Source organism: Micromys minutus (genome assembly GCF_963924665.1).
Source record: "Micromys minutus genome assembly, chromosome: 22".
NCBI lineage: Eukaryota > Metazoa > Chordata > Mammalia > Rodentia > Muridae > Micromys > Micromys minutus.
In genome coordinates this window covers 34040387-34066027 of record NC_137957.1, presented here as the reverse complement: position 1 = coordinate 34066027, position 25641 = coordinate 34040387, and the positions used below count along the sequence as shown (strand labels likewise).

Sequence of the window (25641 nt, the reverse complement as noted above, 5' to 3'; positions counted from 1 at the left end):
ATTTATCAGCTAACAAAAGGCTTTGTGAATCAATACATTACAAACATTTCACATCCTAACACTTTCCTCTTCATGAATAGCATAAGACACTTTTTTTTTTAAAACTGTAGTTTGCATTATGAAAAAAATGAAGATGTGTGTGAAAGGAACATTTGGCTCTTTGAAATTACCAATTTGCATGTGTTGTTTTTAAATTATGCTATAAAGATACTAGCTTGAGTTTCTTGATGCTGACATTGATCAATCATTTCTATTTAGCACAAACTATTTCTAAGTTATTACCAAGTTTTGTATTTTACATTTTCTGTTTAAGAAATCTTGAAAGATGAAAATACTAGCAAGAATAGTCCTGGTACTTATCATCGTTGATGCTCTATTGGCCGCACCAACTACAGAGCTCTTTAACTATGACTCAGAAGTGTATGATGCGATCTTGGAGGACTCGGGGACCTATTATAACTATGAACACATACCTGACAACCAAGTAGAGGTAATGATATCTCATACATGAGGCTATTAAATGCATTGATTGAATGATGATTGATAAGAGGTTTGTTGATTTTTTTTATGTGCTGTCAAATATTATGGGTTTTATTTTTAAACTTATTTAGTTAATCACTTACTTTCTGGTCATAGATTCTGCTTACTTATAAACAAAGGTTGAATCTCAATTTTCTATAAATATTTGGACACAGCATGTGCAATTTTGTTCACTGTGAATGTACAAGGACACATGTGGGAGTAAAAGGAAAATTTGACATATTTGGTTGTCTATGTGGTGTTTGATGAAAAAACTCAGGTAACGGAGGACCTTCCTATGTTTAGTCATCTCAATAAACCAACAACAATTTCTATTAATTACCACTGGTACATTTTAAAATGTAATCAGGAATGCAAGGAAAATATAAAGAAAATATATGAGGTTCAAACAGACAAGAATAACAAAAGCAGGCAAGAAAAAAAAAGCATTCTTGTTTAGAACTATGCTGGGCAGCAAGAAGGGAATGTGCATTGCATTTCTGAATGGTTATTTTCTCTCCCCAACAGTAAAAGAGGCATTGGCAAGTTTACAGACTGTTACATAAATCTAATATGACATGTTTTTAATTAAATGCTGGGCTTACTTACACTTTCACATAACTAAAGGATACAGGCTAATTCTCATGAGTCAGAAAGCAAACAGACCTTGAAGCATGATTAATATGCAGCACTGGCAAAAATGTAGATGTGAATAATTAAGGGAGAAAATCAGATTAGCCTTGAAGGATCAATGTAAATTTTGAACTGTTTTAAGTGTAAACTTTTCAATTGCTACTTTTTGTGGCCTTGACTAAAACACTATCTAGACAGTATAATACATTTAACTTGTATAAAATTTAAGATTCCAAAATATTTGATACAATTCATGTTGCTCCCCGAAATAAGAATTAGAACTCCAAACAAAATATTCACACTTCTCTCCTTCCATCTCAGCATGACTCTCTCCCCGTATTTTATCTCAGTTTTCTTCTGTTTTTAATAAAGTTTTGGTCTCTCAGCAGCTATCTGCCAAGATAAACACTTTAGCTCAGATATATTTGATTTATTCCACATTTTAAAATAGAGTAAAAAAGAAGCCAGGGACTAAACATTTAACAATTATCAGCAAAGAATTCCGTTTGAATCTCTCTGAGAAGTGGGGGGAGTGCTGTGTTCATTTCCTTCAGGAGAACTCAACACACAGTGCAAGAAACTTCATTTAGTTCTGAGTCTTTCAGGGAAGACTGTGAATTATTATTATTTTTTTGGAGATAGCATCCTCTATATAAAATTTAAAACTAGTCATCTCTGTCAGGATCCTGCACATTTTCTCAACACCCCCAGATATTCTTGGAAGTGAGCAGAGAACCTCCTGCTGTCGAGTAGTTTAAGAATGTCTGTATAAAGATGATTTGCATACAATCTTCTCTCAATGAACAAACGCCCATGTGTCTACCATGTAGTAAATGCCTCAGCCTTTGCCTCATGCTAATATCCCTCATTTGGGATAGAATTTTATTTTAAAGCAAAGCTCATGCTCACATTATTCCTTGAATAAATTTTGAAAAGCTATTACTATTTCCATTGAACAGATGCAACTTTAAAGACCATCGCTTTTAAATAACTTGGCTAAGATTAATGGCAAGGTTATATCTACAAACAATATTGTCTTAAAACAACAGCCACAAGTCCCATCCGAGTACTAAGAATTTGTATATTCCTCTCCTTGTTCCTACACTTTTCCACAGTATCTGTTTAACTTGGAATTGGTTTTAGTTAAACTGGATTACAAATGTTCCAGCATGCCTGAAAGTACATGACAAGGATCCACCTATGTTGGTGTAAATATGAAGTAGAAAGAAACTTTGTAGATAGCATTGGCTATCAATAATTTTTCTGCAAAACAGTGTCTGAGGACTATAAGAAGTGTCTGGGCGTAGACATTCTACAATGTATGTTTATTCCTTGATGTCGGCCTCAACACACATGTGACATTATATTGTGCATATGTCACATAGGTAACATATATCTCCTGTATTTAGTTCTTAGGACAAAGCATGTTTGTACTTGCCTGGATGATTCATCAAAGAGCATAGCATTTGAAGATGGTAGAATTTATGAGGTTTAACTATTTCTGATAACCATGGTTATTAGAATTTTCCTGTTTTCAGGGATTAATTTTTAGGTTATAGGTAGTTCATCTCTCTTCTGGGGAAAGGAATTCCAAACTTTCTTAAAAAGACCGCTGGACCACCTATGTGTCTTATCTTTTTTTAGGCATATATTTCATGCCAAATGTGGTGCTGGTGGCATTTCCATTCTTCCGCTGCAATCTATAAGGCTTCACCCAACTAGATTACTTAGTCCTATGTATTTGCCTTTTCTTTATTTGACCTGCATGAACCCCAGATCTTCAATAAGCAGATGCATTGTACTAGAGAACACAAGAGGGGTTGTTACTATAGTCGCTGTGAAGCAGGGTGGAGAATTCAGTGATGACACATGATTTTTTTTTTTTGAAGATATACATCCTCCTGGGTTCTCCATAGGAGGACCGTCTTTCCTGAATCATAGGCATTGAAAGTTTTATTTTTCCTTTTTTATTTATTATTTTTAATTATTTACTGTCCAGTCCTTACACCCTTCCCAGTCTGCCCTCCACACAGTTCCACATCACATTCCTCCTTTCCCTCTGTCTTCAAGAACATGTCCCCACCCCACCATATCTCTCCACACCCTGGAGCTTCAAGTCTCTTGAGGATTAGGTGCATCTTCTCTCACTGAGGCCAGACAAAGTAGTTATCTTCTCTACATATGTCAGGGGTCTCTTGGCAGCTAATGTATGCTGCTCGGTTTGTGGATCAGGATCTGAGAGATCTTAGAGGATCAGATTAGTTGTGACTGGGGCGTCCTCCTATGGTTTACCCTCTTTCTCAGCCTCTTCCAGCTTTTTCATAATTCAACCACAGGGTTCTCAGACTTCTGTTCAATGGTTGGATGCAAGTATCTGTGTCTGACTCAGTCACCTGCTTGTTGGGACTCTCAGAGGCAGCCATGTGACATTCCTGTCTAAGCATACCATAGCATCAGTAATAATGTCAGGCCTTGGAGCCTCACCTTGATATAGATCCAAGTTGGGCCAGACACTGGATCTCCTTTCCCTCAGGCTCATCTCCATTTTTGTGCCTGCAGTACTCTTAGACAGGAACAATTCTAGGTCAGTGTTTTTGACTGTGGGATAGCAGGGATAACAGCCCCATCTCTCCATATGGTGCTTCGTCTTTGAAGATAATCTCTTGAAGTTCCATCTCCCCATTCCATCTCCATAAGAATTTCACCTAAGGTCCCTCCTTCCTTTGAATCTTGAAAGTCTCTTACCTCTCAGGTTTCTGTTACATTCTAGAGGGTGTCTCCCACCTTCCACCCTCTAGGTTGCATGTTTCATTCATCTTTATGGCCCTCGGGGCTTCTCTAGTGTCTCCCCTAACCCTGGCTGCCCAAATAAGTGATCTTGTTCCCCTTTTCCCACTTCTCTCTCTTACTTGGGTCACCCTTTCCCTCTCCCTCCTGTGATTGCTTTTCTTCTGATTCCCAAGTGGGATTGAAGCATCCTCAGTTGGTTCTATCTGTTTGTTAACCTTCGTGAGTTCTATGGATTGTATCTTGGGTATTCCGTTCTTTTTTGGCTGATATCCACTTATTAGTGAGTATATAACATGCATGTTCTTTTAGGTTTGAGTTATGTCACTCAGGATGATATTTTCTAATTCCATCCATTTGCCTAGAAAACTCATAATATCCTCATTTTTAATGGATGAATAGCATTCCATTGTGTAAATGCACTATTTTCTGCATCTATTCTACTCTAATGGGACATCTTTGTTGTTTCCAGCTCCTGGCTCTCACAAATGAGGCCCTTATAAACAACTACAGCACATTCACCTGTGGTATAATGGAGCATCTTTTGGGTATACACCCAAGAGTGATATAGCTGGGTCTTCAGGTAGATCTATTTTCAATTTTCTGAGGAACCTTCAGATTGATCACTAGAGTGGTTATAGCAGTTTGCAATCCCACCAGCAATGGAGGAAAGCTTTTCTTTCATCCTTGCCAACAAGTGATATCACCTGAGTTTTTTATCTCAGCAATTCTGTTTGGTGCTTCTTTGGTTCTTTGCCAATCTATATACCGTGCAACCAAGTGTTTTTGTTAGTCTGTTTTGCTTGCTCTTAAATCTGAAACTAGTTTTTATTCTTCTACCTTAGTTTCTTTTAACTTCCTCTGTTTTTATTTTCTGGTTGCCTTAAACCTTTGTGTAGATCCTTTAAAGCATCATTGTGCATTGCATTAAAATTGCTTTCTGAAATGGGATGGCATATTTAATCATAAGCAAATACCAGGGACAGACAATAACAACAAAAACAAAAACAACAACAACAAAAGAAATGTAGGCAAAATTTTCTTCATAGTAATGATTTCTTTGTTTTTTCCCTTCAGTGCTGAGGGCAATCCTTCTTATTATGAATTTGAAGTGTATGTTTTCTTTAATGAACATTTCATGTTTATTTAACATATGCATTTAATATGATCAGTCCACCTAGTAGGCTTAAAGAGAAATTAGATATTATTACTATTTTTTAACGAAAAGGCAGTGACTTTTCAAGACAAAACTCATCACATAGTAACAATGACACTGTTCTGCTGATTTTTAAATCTCTTCAGTGTTTGGCCTAATAGAACACAGCTTTTCTCCTTATCTGCTTTGGTCTTTAGTGTGTTAGGCTACTTTGGTTGGATTCTGATGAAATCCACCTTGACATGGAGATGTAGTACAAAGGGAAGAATTATTTTAGTAGTTTTTAAAAAGAGCTACAAATATTACTTGTTGCTAGTCTAGAGCTGCAGCGTTTGTCTCACCACAGATGTTGTGTTGTAGAATCTAAAGCTTCATCAGTGAAATCTCTGATGTTATATTATGAGAATCATTATCTGTCTTACAGTTTGGATGAATGACTTACTTGTACATGGTTTGATTCTGCCATGCATTGTCTTTTTGAAAACCACTTATTTTTGAAGTTAGGTGGCTCTTTCAAATGTTCACTTCTTTCATTATATTAAAAGCGCAGTTAATAGCATCATTAAGCATCTCAGAAAACCCATTAAAACACAAGCAAGCAATGCACAAACGAAAAGTATGTATCTGGATGATTTTTGTTCTTACAAAAGTTATTTCAAATGTTAAATAGATGAAGTGAAACTGCCTCCTCTCTGAAGTGCCTCTAGTTGAAGTTACAGAGAAAAGTTTCCCTGATGAGTTTCCAGTGGGTTAATTTAATCAATACTATGCAAATTTGTTTTTCAGGGAATTTTGAACAATCTAATACTTATTTTAAGATGTATTAAAACTTTAGAAATGATATGTCAATAAATGTCAGAATCCTTCTGTCTCAATGGGAAAATATATTGATAAACATTGTCAATAATTTCTGTTTGTTTGTCTTACATTTTTATGAGGATATATATGTAAATTAATTCAGACTACTCATGAACAGGAGATATTATTGTGCCCACATAAAAGAAGTAACTAAAGACTAGAGTTTTGCTCAAAACTATTTACCTAGGACATTTCAGAGTGACATTTAAGCTGAATTCTTTTCTTGCCAAGGCAAGAAGGCATTGGCACTAACCACCTCTGTTACTTTTCAGCTTGATCTCCAAACTTGAGTCCTTTCAACTCTGTCCAAACAGTGCTTTATATTCTATGAAATGAAGTCATAAGAAAAATAATAGCTCTCAGGTGATTATAATTGGCACAGTATCACAATGTGAGTCTTAGCTGTCAATGTTGTTAAAAGCTCAACAGAGAAGAAAATGAATCTTTCCGACCTAGATTCAGCTCATGGAAATGCGAGAGAGGGCTTGCCACACACTTCTCTCTTCCTCAGTTTCAAAGCACATAGAGGGAATCACAGTTTTTACTGTCAGGTGTTCAGAATGACTACTTTTAATTAATTAATATAGATTACTTCAATATATTTGAGCACCATGCTCAGGTTTAAAGTAGAATTCCACAGTGCCAAGCATATCTGATGCTGGCATGTCAAATTTATCTAAATGCATTATTAGCACCACAGGCTGAAAGCTTGGTGCCCTTTAGCACTGAGGAATTCAGTTGTTGACATAACGGTTATTGAGTAGTGCCAAAAATTATTTGTTCAACTATGAGGTATATTTGGGGAGACAGGTGAATCCATGGGTTCATTTCTATCAATATGATCTCAGTGATTAAATAAATCTCCAAATGACATTTCTTTCCAAACACTTTTTCTAAGAATGAGCAGAAGGGAAATATATGAAGTAAATAAGATCTGCTGAAGACAAAGGCTTACAGTTAGGAATTGTGTGACAAAGTTGGAAGGCAAAATAAATAACTCTGGAGTTCGCAATAATGGGAGTCACATTGCCTAGAAATCGGGTGCATGTTTTCATACCAACTTTATGACCTTAGGCATGACTTTACCTCTGCTCCTAGTATATCTTTTGATGATTGGGTCAAATAAACATGTTAATTGTTTAAGGTAGAGGCTTGGGCATAAAGAACATTAATAAATGCAGTTAGTTTTATAGTGGGTTCATTCAAAGGAAATCTACTGAAACATCTAAGAATAACGGTTATGACAGATTCCTCATAGAAAGCATGAGGCCTGAGTAACACTGAGTACTAAACTTCACTGTGCTTAGATTTATATCTGAGCAGGTACTGATTAGGCCACCTCTTTCTGTTTTTCAAGACATATAGAAAAGTAGTCTTATAAATACACAATTTAATATACCAGAGGAAAGGAAATTATAAGGGTCCATTGAAGTAGTGAAATGTAAATTTATACGGTTCTATTTAGAAAATGCACAGGACAATAAATTCCTTCATGAATTAAATATCATCATGAATCTGATCAGGATCTCAAGTCATTTACATAAATAAATGTAACAAAAGACAGACAGCTCAGCAGCTTAAGAGAGTCTATCTACTCTTCTTGAAGTAGGGTTGAGTTCAGTTCCCAGAACCTACTTCAAGGGCCTCACAACAACCTGTATGTAACTCAAGCTTCAGAGGAATAAGATGTGTCTGGTCTCCACAGACATTAGAACTCATATAAAAAGATCCACACCAAGACACACACTGAAACAAGATTGGAAAACCTGTGTGAGTCCAAGGAATCTGAAACTGGCGAAGTTTCTAGTAACCTTATTTAAGGTCACTGTGATGAATTTTGGGGAAACTCATGCCAACCAAAGTAATTGCACCTCTGTCCCTGCCTTCTGGCACACTGAGTGGCAATCTCAAGTACCAGCAATTGTTTGAAGTCCATTTTACTTTCTGCAGATTCACGAAATTGACATTCCCATTTTCCCCCAGCCCTGTATTTATTATACTTGATGTTGCATCAAGTGTGAGTTCTATCAAATGAGACACTCTTAGATGACATGAAGGATTTTTCTAATAGGCTCTCAAGGATGAATAGTCTTGAGAAACATGCTAGTTCTTTCTCCACTTGCATCCTTCCATAAAATTTATGCAGTGTGGCTTCTGGGAGAATTTGACAGTGATTCACACTTATTCTAGTTTTAGTTGAGGAACCAACCTCAGAATATTCTTCATTGGATGCTGCTGTAGTTATTTCATAAGGGTTTTGCTGAGTAGTGAAAACCAAACTCTCTTCCTGAGCTTTGCAACTGTCCAGGACTGATTTCACTTCCTGTCTGCTGCTATATCCTGTTCCATGAAAGAGAATACTTCCCTGGTTTAGGAATTCTCTGATTCTCTGGCTTAGTTAAACATTTGAATCCTCTCTATGTGTCTCTCTGTCTGTCTCTGTCTCTGCCTCCCTCCCTCTCTCCCTCCCTCCACCCCCCCCGTGTGTGTGTATGTGTGTGTGTGTGTGTGTGTGTGTGTGTGTGTGTGTGTGTGTGTGTGTGTGTGAATATGGGTAAACATTAAGAGGTCAGAAGACTAACCCAAATATCAACTCTAACTTTATCCTTCGGTTAAAACAGGTTCTTTTTCTTTTTTTTTTTTTTTTTTTCCAGGGTTTTTGGGGTGGTTTTTTTTTTTTTTTTTTTTTTTTTTTTTTTTGTTATTGTTGTTTTTTGGTTTTTTGGTTTTTTGTTTGTTTGTTTGTTTGTTTGTTTTTTGGTTTTTTTTTCTTTTTCTGCACATATGGCCTAAGTTGGTACATAGACATTTCCCAGTATAAGGTCCAAGATTAGAGATGCTCCTTATTTTTTTTATGGGCTTTTGAAGTTCAAACTCAGGTAACCCACTTGTGCAGTAAGTGTCATTTGATCAGGCATGAATTACTTTTACAGCTTTAAAATTGCCCAGTGTAAAAAACACACTCACAACACTGAAATGCATGTGTTGACAAATAAATTTAGGTTACATGTTGAGGTACTTTTATTATTATTTTTTTTTTCAAAGCCACTTACTTCCTATTTTTAAATTATTTTCATACACAATCATTTTCTCCTTTGAAAACGTAAATATACTATAATTGTATCCACTCCTTATTTTCCTCCTTCAGGCTCCACCTCTTTCCTTCCCCCAAACACATCTTCCTCTTCTTCATGTCTGCATTTGTAATTTGGATAATACACTATACCTTATCTCTGATAGCCATATCTGTAGCCACACCCTCAAAGAAAACCGACTCCCTTCTCCCTGCAGCTAGCAACTGCTCACAACTTCCTAGTAAGGGGTAAAGGCCTGAGATCAATGAGCTGCGCTGGAGAACAAAACGTGGGGAAGGTCTGAAAGGTGGCAGCCATATCATGTCCAGAAGACAGCATATTCCAACATTCTTCCCCATCCAATCCAATCCATCAACCAATCCATCTATCCAATCCAATCTATCCATCCACCTAATCCATCCATCCATCCATCCATCCATCCATCCATCCATCCATCCATCCTCCAGATCTTCCCACCCACTCTTCCACAATGTCTCTTGAGCCTTAACTGAGGAGTGGTGATAAACAAGAGCCATTTATAACTGAACACTCTGTCTCCTGTTCTAAGTACTTGGACCACATAAGCATCATTCCATTAACTGCGACCCACTGTGAAGGAAGCCCTTCTGATGAACTTCAATAGGATCCTATGCCTGTTGTTACAAATGTAAACATTTAGAAGGTAATTTGACAGCATGCACATTTAGGTTAACAAGAAAATAGCTCTATTCTACTAAGCTCTAAGAGTTCTACTCTAAGCTCTATGACCAGCTTGGCACAGGCTTCAAACAATATTAAAATCCCAAATATGAGACTTCTTGTGGAACATTCTTCTACAAAAATACAGTTGCTTACCTCATAATAGGCCTGTCACTACTGCACCAAAGGGCACACTTATGCAGATGGTGGTGTGGCTTGCTGGATCCAGGACAAGGTGAAACCACAACAGTCTATTTTTCCCCCTCAGGAGCCTTTATATATAGCTTTCTGTACAATGAAAAGTAGCCAGGAGAATGATTTTCAAATTGGTTTGACAGATACTGAGAAAATGTGTTTTTCCTCAGCAAGTCAGCGAGCAGGTCTTCCCCTGTAGCTTTGGTGAGAAACTGAGAATAAGAACAATAACTTCTCTTGTTTTGCAGACATCTGGGTTTTTTCTTGGGCAAAGGCTATGCTTTGCACTGTGATTTTGATCTCATAACCCATGTCTTCTGGAAGTGCTGTGTCCACTAGGACACCTCCATTCAAACACTTCTTTTTAAAACATATTCTGAAATAAATTTACTAACTAATGGATTTTCCTTTTTTATTTTTATTAGATATTCACTTTGTTTACATTTCAAATATTATCTCCTCCCCCCCCCACCCTTCCCATCTGGTCTGCTTGCTTCCATGAAGGTGCTTCCTCTCTCAACCACTCACACCTCAGTCCTTTGGCATTCCCCTACACTGGAAAAACGCACTTTCAATGGAGCAAAGGCCTCTTTTCCCTTGATGCCAGACAACACCATCCTCGGTTACATATGCAACTGGAGCCATGGGTCTCTCTATGTGTACTCATTGGTTGGTGTTTAATCCCTAGGAGTTCTGGAGAGTTTGGTTCACTTATAATGTTGTCCTTCTCATGGGTTTGCAAACCCTTTCAGCTCTTTCAGTCCTTTCTCTAGCTCCTTCACTGGGGTCCCATGTTCAGTCCAATGGTTAGCTGCAAGCAATTTCATCTGTATCTGTATGGCTCTGGCAGAGCCTCTGAGGAGGCATCCATATCTGGCTCCAATCAGTAAGTACTTCTTAGCATCAACAATACTGCTTGGGTTTTGTTGTTGCATATGGGATAGATCTACAGGAGAGACAGTCTCTGGATGATCTTTTCTCCAACCCCTGCTCCCCTATTTGTCACTTTATTACATCCAAAGAGTGTTTTGTTCTCCCTTCTAAGAAGGACTGGGGCAACCACATTCTAGCATTTCTTTTTTTTGAGCTTCATAAGGTCTGTGAATTATTTCATGGGTATTCCGAGCTTTTAGGGCTAGTATCTGCTTATCAGTCAGTGTATACCATATGTGTTCTTTTGTGACTGATTTACCTCACTCAGGATGATTGCTTCAAGTTCCATCCATTTGCCTACAAATTTCATGAAGTCATTGTTTTTAATAAATGAGTAGTACTCCACTGTGTAAATATACAACAATTTCTGTATCCATTCCTCTGTTTAAAGACATCTTGTTTCTTTCTAGCTTCTGGCTATTATAAATAAGGCTACTATGAACATGGTGGAGCATGTGTCCTTGATATATGTTTGAGCATCTTTTGGATATATGCCCAGGAATGGTAGAGCTGGGTCTTCAGGTAGTACTATGTCCAATTTTTTTCATAAGGCTTTTCTTACATCCTTGGTTTGCATTAACCCATCTACTAATACCTTACCTTCCTACCACTAAATTCTTTAAGCCCTAGTTTCATGGCATTTTTTCTTTCATATCACAGGTAATATACTGTCCCTGAAATATATTTATATTGGTTTCTGCTGTATGACACTTCCTTAGGGCTTTGTCCTGTACCATCCTTTTGATATTTTCATGTCCTCCCGTCTCTTCATTTTTCTCAGTAATATGTAGTAGGGGTGCAGGGCAAGACTTTCTTCTATTTATTCATTACATCTTTTCAGGTTTATTCTTTTACTTTTTATTCTGTTTTCTCTTGTAACTCTCTCATGTATTACATCGCTGTTCCAGTCTCCCCTCCCTCCATCCTTCCAGCACCCCACCCATATGGAAGTTGTATGTTTACTTTTCCTTTATTTTTTGTGGTGTTTTAAAAGAAAGCCGTCCATATTGGAGGGATTCTATCCAGGAAAACAATCTAGAAGAAATGTGGCTTCTGTTTCAAAGCACATTCATTTTTCATATTATCTCCCCGTAACTAAGCCAAATTACATCACACAGTTTTACAAATACTAATATAATTACATGGATCAGTGAGGTGGGGTTTCTCAAGGTAAACCTATACTTGGTCAAAATACTTTAAACAAAAGATTGTCACTTAAAGTAGCACAACATAACTTTTATGAGGAAATTTTTCTGTATAGAAACGGTAGTACCCATGACCAGACTTGCAAACCTTAAATATTTTCTAAGATTATTTATATCAATATGAAGATTTTGTACAAACCCCAGTACTCTGTGACATAAAAATATGGAATTGCATTTAGCTTTTCTTTTTTTAAGAAGTTTCCTTCAGGGAGCAGACACTTAGAGACTCATATTCCTGTCTCATTGTCCATTGGCCTGTGACAGCTCTGTACCCTAAGATGAACATCTGGGGTCCCAGCTGTGCAAAGCAATGGCAGTGAAGAACCCTGAGGATATCCTTACTTATTTGGAACTTTCCTCCCGTCTCCCATGGCAACAGCTGCTGAGTTCTCCCAAACCCATGATGCTGTATCCGAGCTGTCATTTCCGGTGTCTATTCTTTTGTAGAAATTAACTATACCCCTAAACACAGTCTACCATGACACATATTGTAGTTCAAGGTTAGGAATCAAGGTACCAGAGATATACAAGTTACTGCAAAGCCAAAATTAAAGCAACAACAACAAAAAAATCTGATAGAGTTTGTGTTGCTACCTGTCCCTAGGTTATTATCTTAAGTGCAGGGATTATGCTGTGGGATATCTGTAAAGGCTGGAAAGTCATAATGCACATGTTATGAAGTCACAGACAGCAAATCTGAATTAAGAGATAATGCAAAAGTAATAAGGAATGGGTATGAAATAATCAGTGGATATTCACATGAAATACTCGATTGTACTTTCCTTAGAGTGAAACCAATATAGCTAAAGAGTATTTGGTAGGGGAAGAGTTATGCTTATATCCACATTTAGGTTTCGGAAGCATAAAGAAATAAGTCCATCATTCTGACAGACAGACGTTCACAATTCTTTTGAAAATGAATTGCTTCAAAGTTCACATTGAAGCTTGAAGATTACTAGAAAAGGGGAAAAGATGGGAGTTCAAAAACTTTTATTTAATTATCAGAATAAATGTGTCTACCCTGCAAAAGACTCTCCAGGCACAGTGTAATGGGGTTAGGGTTCTGCAATTTTGCTGAAATGAAAATGCCCTGCCTCTCCTTGCTTTAGAGGTTGCTCTTTGTATTTGCAAGCAAGCAGGAATAAAGCAGCAAAAGCTGTTTGGCCTCATTACATTGAATGACAAATGAGACCTTACAGTTTACATCAGATCAGTGGAAAAACAATTATCTGGGGGTTGGGGGAGATGGACAAGCATTTTCCTACAGAGTTAAAAATTCAAGGCAATGTGTCTGGAATGTGTTCCTCCCTTTAGGAGGCCCCTCCATTCCATGAAACATCTGTCTCAATTTCCTCTCTCGATGGAGCCCACTTTTTGTCTCTGCAAAGCCATTCCACTGCAGCTGCCTCACTGTGACCACACCGATGGAAACCATGTGTCTTTCTGTAGATGCACCCCAGCTTCTCAGCTGGAGATTTCTGCCAGGGTTTTTTTTTTTTTTTTTTTTTTTTTTTTTTTTAGCATCTCTGAATGTCTTCTGCAATATCAAGCCATCTACTCTTAGAATTTTCGTTTGAAAGCAGGCATCCACACATTCACAGTCTTTGCACAAAATCCTTAGGGTTATGAGCATATTTGAATTAAATGCATCTTAGACAAGGATTTTTAAAGAATATACTCCATAGATTGTACCAGTTGCTTATTATGCTTCTGCCTACAAGCACAATGGCAGAGGAATAATTCAGTGTTTACTATCAAATAAGCCTGAGTATGGGATAAACCAATGGGCGCGCATGTACAGTAGACAGCTGCCAAGATAGGAAAACATTCCTTAAATTAATACTGTTTTCATTAGCAATGAAACATACTCAAATGCATCAAAAGTGTGAAAATATGTTCATCTTAAAAAATCACATGGTTATTATAAGACAATTTACTAATTTGCTGATTTTGAAATTGGTGTGTCTTTTGCTTTTTCAATGGGTGCAAATAAATGCATGTGTTTGCACACTGTTATGATCAGTCAGGCATGTGGGATTGCTGGTGATCTCAGGAGAGCAGCACAGGAGAGGAGTGGAGTCAGCGTGTTGCTGCTCCAAATGTTTTCAACAGATCTCTGTCTGAGGCTTACAGGGTCATGGAGAAGAACACACTTCTTGAGAAATAGAGAGGAATACTCGCTAGCATAAGGGAATGGAACTGGAAATGGTGGATTTCTAAATATTTTAAAAGCAGTAACTTATACCACAAAAGATGTAGGGCAAACAGAAAGTAAAATTTGAAAACCTATTTTGAAAAGTACGAAATTTTTTTTACCATTTTTAAGTGTCCCCTATTGCCAAAGGTCTCAAAAAAATGTCAACTTTAATATACTCAGATGTTGTAGCAGTATTTTGTATCCACTTGGAAATATCTACACTAAATGGTATCTATAATCAAACTGCAATGTTTTATGCTACTGTAGGCTTTACCTCGGTAGGAAGATTAATTTTCAATAAAAGGCCACAAAATAATTGTGGGGAAGAGATTTGATTTTCAGAAATAAAAATCTGAAGGAAGAAAAGTGTTAGCAACCTCATAGGAAAAACAGCAATTTCAACCAATCAGACCACCAGAGCTCCCAAGGACTAAACCTCCAACCAAAGAGGACACATGGAGGGAACCATGGCCCCAGCGCACATATAGCAGAGGATGGCATTGTTTAGCATCAATGGGAAGGAAGGCCCTTGGTCCTGTGAAGGTTCCATGGCCCAGTGTAGGAGAATGCTACAGTGGTGAGGCAGAAGTGGGTGAATGGGTAAGGGAGCACTCTTACAGAAGCAGGGGGATGGGGGATGTAATAGAGGGTTTCCAGAGGGGAAAATGGAAAAGGGAATAACATTTGAGATGTAAATAAATAATCTAACCAATTAAGAAGGGGGAAAATAAAATACTTGTCAGTATCTCAATCCTTATCTTCAAGGGATGATGAGAGTGAACTGGGCTCAGGACTGAAGGGGAGACTTTTGAATGTTGTTTTGTATACTTTTGATTAAAGTGAATCTAAGAACTATGTTTGTATAAGTCTGCATCATTAAAAATAAGTGAGATATTTTAATCATTTCATTGTGTTTTTATTGAGTCTTTAAAAATTTTTGCCCTGTTAGGATAATTTTAAACCTTTCAAATGAAAAAAATAAAATGTATGAGGCTCAAAGACATAGCCACAAAAGTGGTCGGGGGCACTGAAACCAGTTTCTAAGATTGAGAAACAAACTTTTGAAAACAATAATTGTTTCTGAGAAGCATTGGTGGGCGAGGCAGCCTGTGTTGATTGTAAGAACAGTACTGACATCTTGTGGCACAGCCTGACACATTTTACATTTGTACCATGGGCACAGAGGGTGATTGAGGTTACTGTGAAATTGTTTGTTTCCAGGCTGAGAAAGTGACAGAGAGACTTTCTGGGATCAGAGAGCTCCTCACCCCAAGCCCACAGCTAGAGGACAACCAGGATGAGGACAAGGATGAAGAATCTACTCCCAGGCTGATCGACGGCTCTTCCCCACAGGAGCCAGAATTCCCAGGACTTCTGGGTCCACACACCAACGAAGGTCAGATAAGTTAATAGTGACATATAACCAAATACGCTTTTCCATCTCTCAAAACTATCAAGTTTTAACTCATTCCCCGAGGAGTCTGCATCCCAAATGACAAAAGAGGTCATGAGTCCTAAGGGAGAACTTACGGGTATTGTACTGCTAAGTAGTAGACATGTTGCCCATCAGGTTTTATTCATAGGTTGTTGCGATTCCCAATTTTTGCCAGAGATGTGTCTTATTAGAGTGGGTCATGGCAACACAGACTCATTTTTGCACAGCATGATGATCATAAGTACCTGTGAGTGCTCAGCCATAGATGGGACATTTACACCGCTGCTCACTACACCCAGGTTCTCAGAAAGGATCTTGAAAGAGGGGACTCAAAATTGTAGGAACCTTAAAATACTCATAGCTACCTCTGTCAGATTACAGCCACCAGGATCTGTCTGCTTTAGCTCTATCTTGATCTCCTCCACAGTCCCTGCCCTTTTCCGTTTTCCTACCTTTTCCCCGCCTACCTCTCCACTGTCCGATCATGTATCTCCTTAATCTAAATCTACACTGAAGCTACTTCATGTCCTCTATTCACCTCGCACCTCACTGTTTTCATCCACATCTCTTTTATTACCCAAGAACTTCATCATCCAATCTCTTACTTTACAGAGAAACACAGTCACCCAGCTATAGGAGATTCACAACTCACCTATAGTAACAATCATTAATTCCACTCAAATATTGCTAGTATAACTGAGAGACTGCATGTCTTCCCACTTGTGAGGAATTGGTACTTTTTACTGTGCAACCAGGTTCAATTACTTCTACCTTCGCTTCACCATCTGGCCTTTCCTTATCTGGACTGAGGTGTATCTTATTCCAACTTGCACCACTGTGATTAGGAAGAGTCTCAGTGAGGGATTCTCTAGATCAGGATTGGCCCATGAGTGTTTCTGTGGAGATTTGTTTTGATTACCTTAAATAACTGTAGAAGATAAAGTATGAAAATGACTGACATCAATGCTGCCCAGTTTGGGATCTTGACCTGGATAGGAGTACAGAAGGCAAAGTAAGCACCAAACATGAATTTATGCCTTTTTGCTCTTGCCTGCAGATGCAACGTGACAAGCTGATCCAAGTTCCTGCTACTGTGACTTCCCTGTAGTGACAGACTGTAATCTAGAATTGTAAATACTCCTGCTCCTTTGATTCCTTAAATCCTTCATTGTCAGTTTGTTTTATCATAGCTGCAGAAATTGAATTAGAGCACAACCTCTCCCAAGACACACAAGTACATCTTATTTAAGACCATCTTTTTTCACCTTTTCTTTCAAAAACAACCTCTATACAATTTTCTTCTTTTCTTTTGCTTTAGTTTGGCTGCCACAGACTATAATTTTTCATCTATTACTACCAGTCTACAGACTTTACAAAGTCTGAATACACCTGCAATACAAAATTCAAGAAGCTTTTTAAGTCTTATTTATTTAACAAATGAAGCTATTAATTGTCCTTTCCATTTAGACTCTTCCTCCATTTGGTGTCCACAATATGGCTCGATGAATGCCCTGTTGTTTTAATACTTTTTTCCAGATCATTGTTTCTCTGTTTCTATTAAAGCTTATTATTTTCTAGGTAAATCCTAAGCATATAGTGAAGTAAAGACTCTGTTTAGTGGTTGCTCACACCATTACCACAGGCAAACTACCACAGAGTTCTTTTTTAAATTGATATTCTCTGTATTTACATTTCAAATGTTATCCTCCTTTCTCCAACTCCCACCTCTCCTTCACCTTCCCCTTGTTACCATGACTTTAGAGTATCAAATAAATGAGGTACAGAGCTACACAGGGACTTCTCAACTGAGGAATATTAGATGGCTGAGAAACAACTGAAGAAGTTCTCAACAACCCTAGTAATCAGGAAAATGCAAATCAAAACAACACTGAGATTCTACCTCACACCATTCATAATGGCTAAGAGCAAAAGCTCAGGTGACAGCAGATGCAGAAGAGGATGTGGAGAAAAAGGAATACTCCTCCATTGTTGGTGGGATTGTAATCTGGTACAACCTCTCTGGAAATCAGTCTGGCGATTCCTCAGAAAATTGGACATAGTACTACCTGAGAACCCAGCTATACCACCACTGGGGATATACCAAAAAGTAGCTGCAACATCTAACAAAGACACATGCTCAACAATGTTCATAGCAGCCTTATTTGTAATAGCCAGAAGCTAGACAGAACCCAGATGTCCTTCAGTAAGTAGATGAATGGATACAGAAATTGTGGTACATATACACAATGGAGTACTATTCAACTACTAAAAACAAAAACTTCATGAAATTGCTAGGCAAATGGATGAAACATAAAGCTATCATCCAGAGTGATGTAACCCAGTCACATAAGAGTACTCATGGTATGTAATTATAAGTCAATACTACCCCCCCCCCAAAAGAGCTTGGAATACCCAAGAAACCATCCACAGAATTTATAAAGCTCAAAAAGAAGGAATGCCAGAATGTGGATGCCTCAGTCCTTCTTGTAAGAAAGAACAAAACAGGGGAAAAAATACAAGGTCAAATAGAGAAGCTGGAATTAAAGAAAAGATTTACAGAGACTGCCTCTCCTGGAGAACCATGCCATATGCAGCCACCAAACTCAAGTACTATTGCTGATGCCAAAATGTATTTACTGGCAGCAACCAGATATGAATGTCTTCTCAGAGACTCTCCCAGAGTCATATAGATACAGAAGAAGATGCTTGCAGATAAACATTAGAATGAACACAGGGACCCCAGTGAAAGAGCCAGAGAAAGGACTGAAAAAACTGAAAGGTTTGCAGCCTCATGGGAAGAACAACATCTTCAAACAGCCAAGGCAATGAAGTGGAGAGGGTCTTTGGGAGAGGAAGCACCTTCATGGAAGCAAGTTGAGGGGAAGGAGGGAGAGGAGTGTGGGTGGGTGGGTATAACATTTGAAATGTAAATACAGAGAATATCCAATAAAATTGAAAAAAAGAAAGTGTGTGAAATACATCAGGAAGGCCTGAGAGATATTTTAATCTTGTACATTGAGCAATCATAACCATGTTCTTCTTAGAAATTTTTAATGACATATAAGTATTTATTTATGTGTTTCAGACTTTCCAACTTGCCTTCTGTGTACTTGTATAAGTACCACTGTCTACTGTGATGACCATGAACTTGATGCGATTCCTCCACTGCCCAAGAAGACTACATATTTCTATTCACGCTTTAACAGAATTAAAAAGATCAACAAAAATGACTTTGCAAGCTTAAGTACGAATATACATATTTATCTTTCCTTGTAGATATCCCTAAATTTTTATCATATAAAATGTTGATATTTAGAATGAAGTTTTGATTTTATAAAGCTCTAAAATTAGTTACTTTTTTGCTTAAATACTGGAAATTATGTTTTAATAATGGTAAGATGGAAGAACACATAGTCAAAAATGAATAAAATCACATAACTGTTATTTTCAAGCTATTTTAACTAAGTATAATGATAAATAGCATATTTCATAAGCTACAACTAATTTTCACATTGCAATTTTGTGTGTACTGCAATGGTATTAAACTAGCAAGTGTCTGGGCTTCTTTGATAAGCTTCCATTTGAAGCATAATTGATTTAGGATTAAAGAATATGAACTGAAATTCTAATTTAGAATAGTTGCTTTCTTAGAAGAATTTTAGTGGTGTTCTTGATAAAGCACTTTAACAATATAAATATTTTTAAATGTCTGTACCATGGACTATCAGAAAAAAAAGGTAGCAAATTTTTTTTCTGAGAAAAACACTTTAAAGAGAAAAATCCAGACAAACATTATCAAAAAATGTAAAGGGAATAATAACTATTGAAAATATAATATGACCATTAATTTAGTAAAATGAGAATTTCTTCTAGGAATATGAACTCAGATTTAATTTAAAAAGTACTTTCATAAAATAATTATTTTATTACTGATATAATACAAATTAATATTCATATTTTTTGTGATATATATTTACTCATTTTCTGAGTCAACCATATTCAAGAATATTTAGCTATTACTATTTTTTTCTTCTAGGTGATCTAAAAAGAATTGATCTGACATCAAATTTAATATCAGAGATTGATGAAGATGCATTCCGAAAGCTGCCTCGCCTCCAAGAACTGGTTCTGCGTGACAATAACATAAAGCAGCTACCAGAATTGCCAAACACTTTGACATTTATTGATATCAGTAACAATAGACTAGGAAGGAAAGGTATTAAGCAAGAAGCATTTAAAGTAAGTTTTTGATGCTACATGAATATAGTACCTTTCATTTTTCACTTTCTCGTCCGTCATGGTCTAGCCTTTGCTCATCTGCAAAACTATTTCATGGAATGGCAACTCTACCTTCTAAAGTTCTCTGCATTCTCTATGGAAATTGAAAGTATGGTATATTCTGATTCATTCTGAGAGTTGTCAAGCCCCATGAATGGAAAGCAGGAATTAGAAGCTAGTGGCACTTAGACACATGTTTGAGAAAAGCTCTGGCAAGAAAAAAGAGAAAATCGTACTTTCCTTAAAGATCCACTCAAGGGAAGATAGATATCGGGTTGTTGGGTAATTGGGAAGGGAGGAATGAGGTATTAGGACAGAAGAGTTTAGATTGAGATATCCTTTGGAATTTTTTTTTTCTAAGTGAGGAAAACAAGTTTGGATTTTTAAGCTCTGCTTAGAACAACAGATGTATTTCAAAAATAACAGCTACCTAGATTTCTTTTTTCTTTTTTCATTAGATATTGTATTTACTTACATATCAATTATTATCCCCTTTCCTGGTTTCCCCCCGGAATTTTCCTATCCCCTCTTGCCTCCCCTGACTTTATGAGAGTGTTCCCCCACCGTCCCACCTACTGTCTTCCACCTCCCCACCCTGGCATTCCCCTACACTGGGGCATTGAGCCTTCACAGGACAAAGCCCACGCCCTATCTCTCCTTGACGTCCAACAAGGCCATCCTCTGCTATATATGTGGCTGGAGCCTTGGGTCTCTCCATGTGTAATCTTTGGGAGGTGGCTTAGTCCCTGAGAGGTCTGGGGTATCTGGTTGGTTGATATTGTTGTTGTTCTTATTGGGTTGCAAGTGCTTTCAGCTCCTTCATTCATTTTTCTTAAGCATCTCTCACTCTATTTGAATTTCTCCTGTAGATATAAATTGAATGGTAAGATTTACATGGTCTTTGAAGGGAATATTATTGTACTCAGGGAGCTGATGGTGAAAAGTGTGATCTTCTGAAGAGTTCTGAAGTCAATGGTAGCTGAATTTAGGGAATCTTATCCTCCACACTGGCAAGGGTTGAAATGAGATGGCATGAGTGGAGATGTGTTGCTACTTCACTGGGGTGCTTGGCAGGCATATACCAGCTATTGTCTAAAAGTTTTCTGTCTTGCCATACTACAATTTTCTTTACTAAGCATTTAGTCATTAGCTAAATGAAATTTTCATTTTTCCAAACCTATAAAAGAATGCGTACAGACACACACACACACTCACACACTCACACACCCCCACACACACCCACCCCCCCCCACACACACCTCCTTTGATATCTAATTTCAAAACATATTCAATAGAAAACAGCTGCCTCTTGTAAGCTGAGAAATTATATTGAACATAACACTTTTTATACAATTAAGCTATAATTTTCATTCCCATTAAAACGCTTACAGCCAAATTTTATTTCAAAATTGACTGAAGAGTCTAGCAATTTAAAACCCAAGGTCCTGACAGGTGCCATACTAGCTTAAATTCACTGCATAGAGAAGAAAGTCAGTTTTCTATATGGTTATTTTCAGGATATGTATGATCTCCATCATCTCTATATCGCGGATAACAGTTTGGACCACATCCCTCTACCTCTCCCGGAAGGTCTGCAGGCTCTGCACCTCCAGGTAGGTGTCTCATGGTAAACTGAACCCAAAAACGTGAGGATTCATCCATCATGACCTATTGACATGGGCACTGATTTCCCTGCTTTAATTTCTTTGCCAGTCATTCTAATAAAGTGTTTGCGTCTTCACAGTCCTATGTATTCTATTAAATTCATGGTGGCTTCGGTTGTTACTTTTATTCTTTTAGAAATAACATTTAGCTAACAAATACTTTTCTTTAAGTTGAAAGTCTCATCCAGTGAAGAAATACAGAGATCCATAAAAGGAAGGCAAAAATCTAGCTTGCTTTATAGTTTCCAGGAAAAAAAAAAATTCTTTTCAGGCTCATTTTTTGATATCATGTTTTATAATGAAGTAAGTTCAGTCCAAAGGTAGGCACATGTCCTAACGAAATGACAAGTCTCCATTTGTTCAGTAACAGAGCATTCAGTTTTTTTCCCTTTTATCTTCTTCTTATGAAAATCAAAAACAAAACAACAAAAAATACTTGAAAGCTATTTCTACTTCCATTAAGCAGAATCTTATTTTGGGGGTGAATGAAGAAAAACACATTTTCACAAATGTTTTGACTTAAGAATTTCTCAGTAAATTTTATTGCCATCTATAGGGTTACACTGTGCTCTGTGAAACAATTTTAGTTATTGAAACAATGTTAGATAATTTACTTCAGACCCACATGGCTGTAACTTGTTTTATAGTTATGATCAGCCTTCTCTGGTATATTCTAATATTTGGTGAAAAATATTAATATAAAAAAAACCATTATTTGCTAAAGTACAAGCAAGAAGTAATTTCTGGTTTCAATGATTTTTCTCTGAACATTATATTACTATTTACATCTCCATTTTTCTTATTCCTACTAATGTTTATATTTGTATACTTGTGTTGTATTTCTGTATATATCTGAAATATGGCACACTTGTCTCCTGAATTTCTCTAGCCAGTATTATTTCTTTCATACATTTTAATCCTATACAAAGAATTCTAAATAATTCTAAATAATGGAAAGGAAGCGTATTATTTCATGACAAAAGTTAATATTATCTCAGTAACAGAACTAGACACAGACAAATCTATCAACAGAAAAGAAAGCTACAGATAAATGCATTCATAAGCATAATCCAAGATGGCAAACAACATTCCAAATCCACTGACATGTAAAAATAGTGATATACCATTAGCAAGAAGTTGTTATTTCAAAAATAAAAGAGTAATTTAACCATTATCAGTGAAATGACATAAATATGCCATAGTAACAAAATATAAAATAAATATGCTTTATTGTCTAAATAGATACAAAAAATCATGCATTTAACAAAATTCAATACCCCTTTCTTACAAATTCTCTAAAGAAAAAAAAAAACAGGAATAGAAGGACATTCATCAACCCAATCATTCCAAACCCACACAAACATACTCTACTACATTATTTCTAAGCTCACAAGCAAAATAAAGGAGATTCTTTAATATTAGTACCTTATTACAATGAAATCAATAATTACACATACATGGTAAAGGAAGTAGGTTTTCTACTTTTTAGATGACATCTTATACACAGAAAATATGAAAGAATCCATTAAAAGATGTATGAACTTATGATGGAATTAAGCAATGTGACAAGCTGCAAGATCATTTAAAAATGTGAATTATACTTGATTGATTACAAAAAATCAATCTGAGAACTATATTGAGAAAATATTTTATCTATCATCTGTTTGTCATTCATCAAATTAATATCTGTCTATGTATCTATCTATCTATCTATCTATCTATCTATCTATCTATCTATCTATCTATCTATCTATCCATCTGTCTGTCTATCTATCTATCTAGACTTTTGAACAGAGTCTTTGTATGTAGCTGTAGCTACCTTGGAATTCCCTACATATCAGAGATACAATCTGAAACATGTTAGAGAGACTCTATTCTTTGCCTACTCAGGCTGGAAAATTTAATGCACACTATCACATACAAGCAAATCCTTTCTCTTTTAAAAAATGACACCTATTTTTAAATACAAAAAATAATTTAACAAAAGATAAGTAAACATTGTACAATCAAGGATGCAACACAGATGTAAATAGTACTAATGTCTAGAAAATGTAAAAATAACTTAATACTATGGATTGGAAAACTGTATATTGAGATGCACATGCTTCTTAAATTCATCTGCAAGTTTTGCATGTAGCAAATTGTAAGGAAGTAACTAAGCCCTTAGCATAGTATTGGAGTTCAACAGTGTAGCAGGCTAGGCTATAAGACCAACATATCTCTGTGCTATTCTATAATATCTTGGAATCCATAATCTACAATACATTATAATAGTTCGATATCAACTGTACCTCTGCAAACTGGCAATGAACAAACATACAATGAACTAATACATCCACAACTATGTTTCAGGTTTTCTGAAAATGTGTTTTCTGTTATTCGGAGTATAAAATGTTGTAACTGCTTTTGAGAATACTTCAAGAATTCCTCTAAATTCAAAAGAGAGAGTTATACTTCACCAATTTGGTATATACATATATGCATAAAATAAAAAATTATTTTTCTCCACATAAAACTTGCACACAAATATTTATTAAACTAGTTTTCACAAGAGCCATAAAGCCATTGTTGTATTGGGTAACGATTCACTCTTGCATTAACAAATGAGTGGATAAGAAAGAATATAAACATTTAATGAAATATTCAGAGATAATAGAAAAGAAGAAAACATCATACTATAGCCCATATAACTTTTAACACACGATACTAAGTGACCAACCCTCACTACTACCATTTAAGCCAATTTTCAATGGTCACCTCCTCTCTCCTCCAGTAGTCAATTTATTTTAGAAACACACACTTCCTTAAAAAATAACATTTAGTAATTTCACATATGTGAACTCAGAATGGAGAATATAATGGACACAGAGGTAAGTCAGTAACTACCCAGTACTAGGAAAAGAAAAATCTGCTTCCTCTCTTGTTCAGTTAACTTCAGCAAAGTTGACTTGAATTCTAAATATACAGAAGCAGCATCACAGAGATGCTATGGACTTTGGAGTTGCTTGATTTCTTCCCAGGATGCTTTTCCCTTGACTCTCTCTATGCCCATGCATTCTTGTATGATATTGTCATCAAAGTATTCATCATTCTTAGAAACACTTCTTTCTTCCAATAATCCTCCTCACCTGCTTATATTTCATTAACATATATCCCATTATGTTCCACATACTGATAAAAAAAAAAAACATGTCTGCTTTGTTATTTAATTATATACTTATGCCACAAACAGTGCCTGGTATATTATAATGATAGAATCACCAGTTTTGACTGGTGGAATAAATAAAAGAAATAAAAGATGTGACTCAAACTGTACTATGTACTCAACACCTTCAGGGTATTATATTTTTCTTTCTACTTTTTTTCTTTTTTAGAACAATGACATTCTGGAGATGCATGAGGACACCTTCTGTAATGTTAAAAATTTAACTTATGTTCGTAAGGCATTAGAGGATATTCGACTGGATGGAAACCCTATCAACCTCAGCAAAACTCCTCAAGCGTACATGTGTCTACCTCGTTTGCCCATTGGAAGTTTTATCTAATGTCAGAATGTTAGGCAAACATCAGAATTGGGATGCTTTCTATAGCCAAGTAAAGCCTATCTCACTTCAGAAACAAACTCAGTATATTTCAGATGTATTAAAAATGTGGCATGATTATATAAAAATAACTAAGGGTATGAAGATAAAATGAGAGTTCAATAATTTAAGTTAGTGTGATTAGGTATAAGTTAACAAAGTATATAGACAGTAAACTAAATAACTATGTATTTGAAGTAGTTGTCAAATCTCATGCAATTCAAAAAGTGTAGGTGTTCATGTCAAGTTAAATATGTCAGAAATAAAACATTTGAAATGAATACTTTAGATATGTTGCTAAGAAGTAGACAATTAAACTTCACTAGTCTTTATTTTTACTGGTGTATGGTTCCCACCTGATTCATTTAAGAGCACAAAAAAGTATTAAATATGTTTGAAAATATCTGGTCTTGTGAAAAATATTTCT

General features: G+C 36.4%; 1 protein-coding gene across 1 annotated transcript; it reads left to right on the top strand.

Annotated features, from left to right (window-relative positions):
• Nucleotides 1–325: 325 nt before the first annotated feature.
• On the top strand, nt 326–25178 carry EPYC (epiphycan; the record flags this gene model as incomplete). Its single annotated transcript, XM_080935348.1, has 6 exons — nt 326–490; nt 15478–15652; nt 18777–18935; nt 19728–19930; nt 21487–21582; nt 25008–25178. The coding sequence occupies 6 exons, from the start codon at nt 326–328 to the stop codon at nt 25176–25178; spliced, it is 969 nt and encodes a 322-aa protein (XP_080791474.1).
• Between the last annotated feature and the right edge of the window lie 463 nt (nt 25179–25641).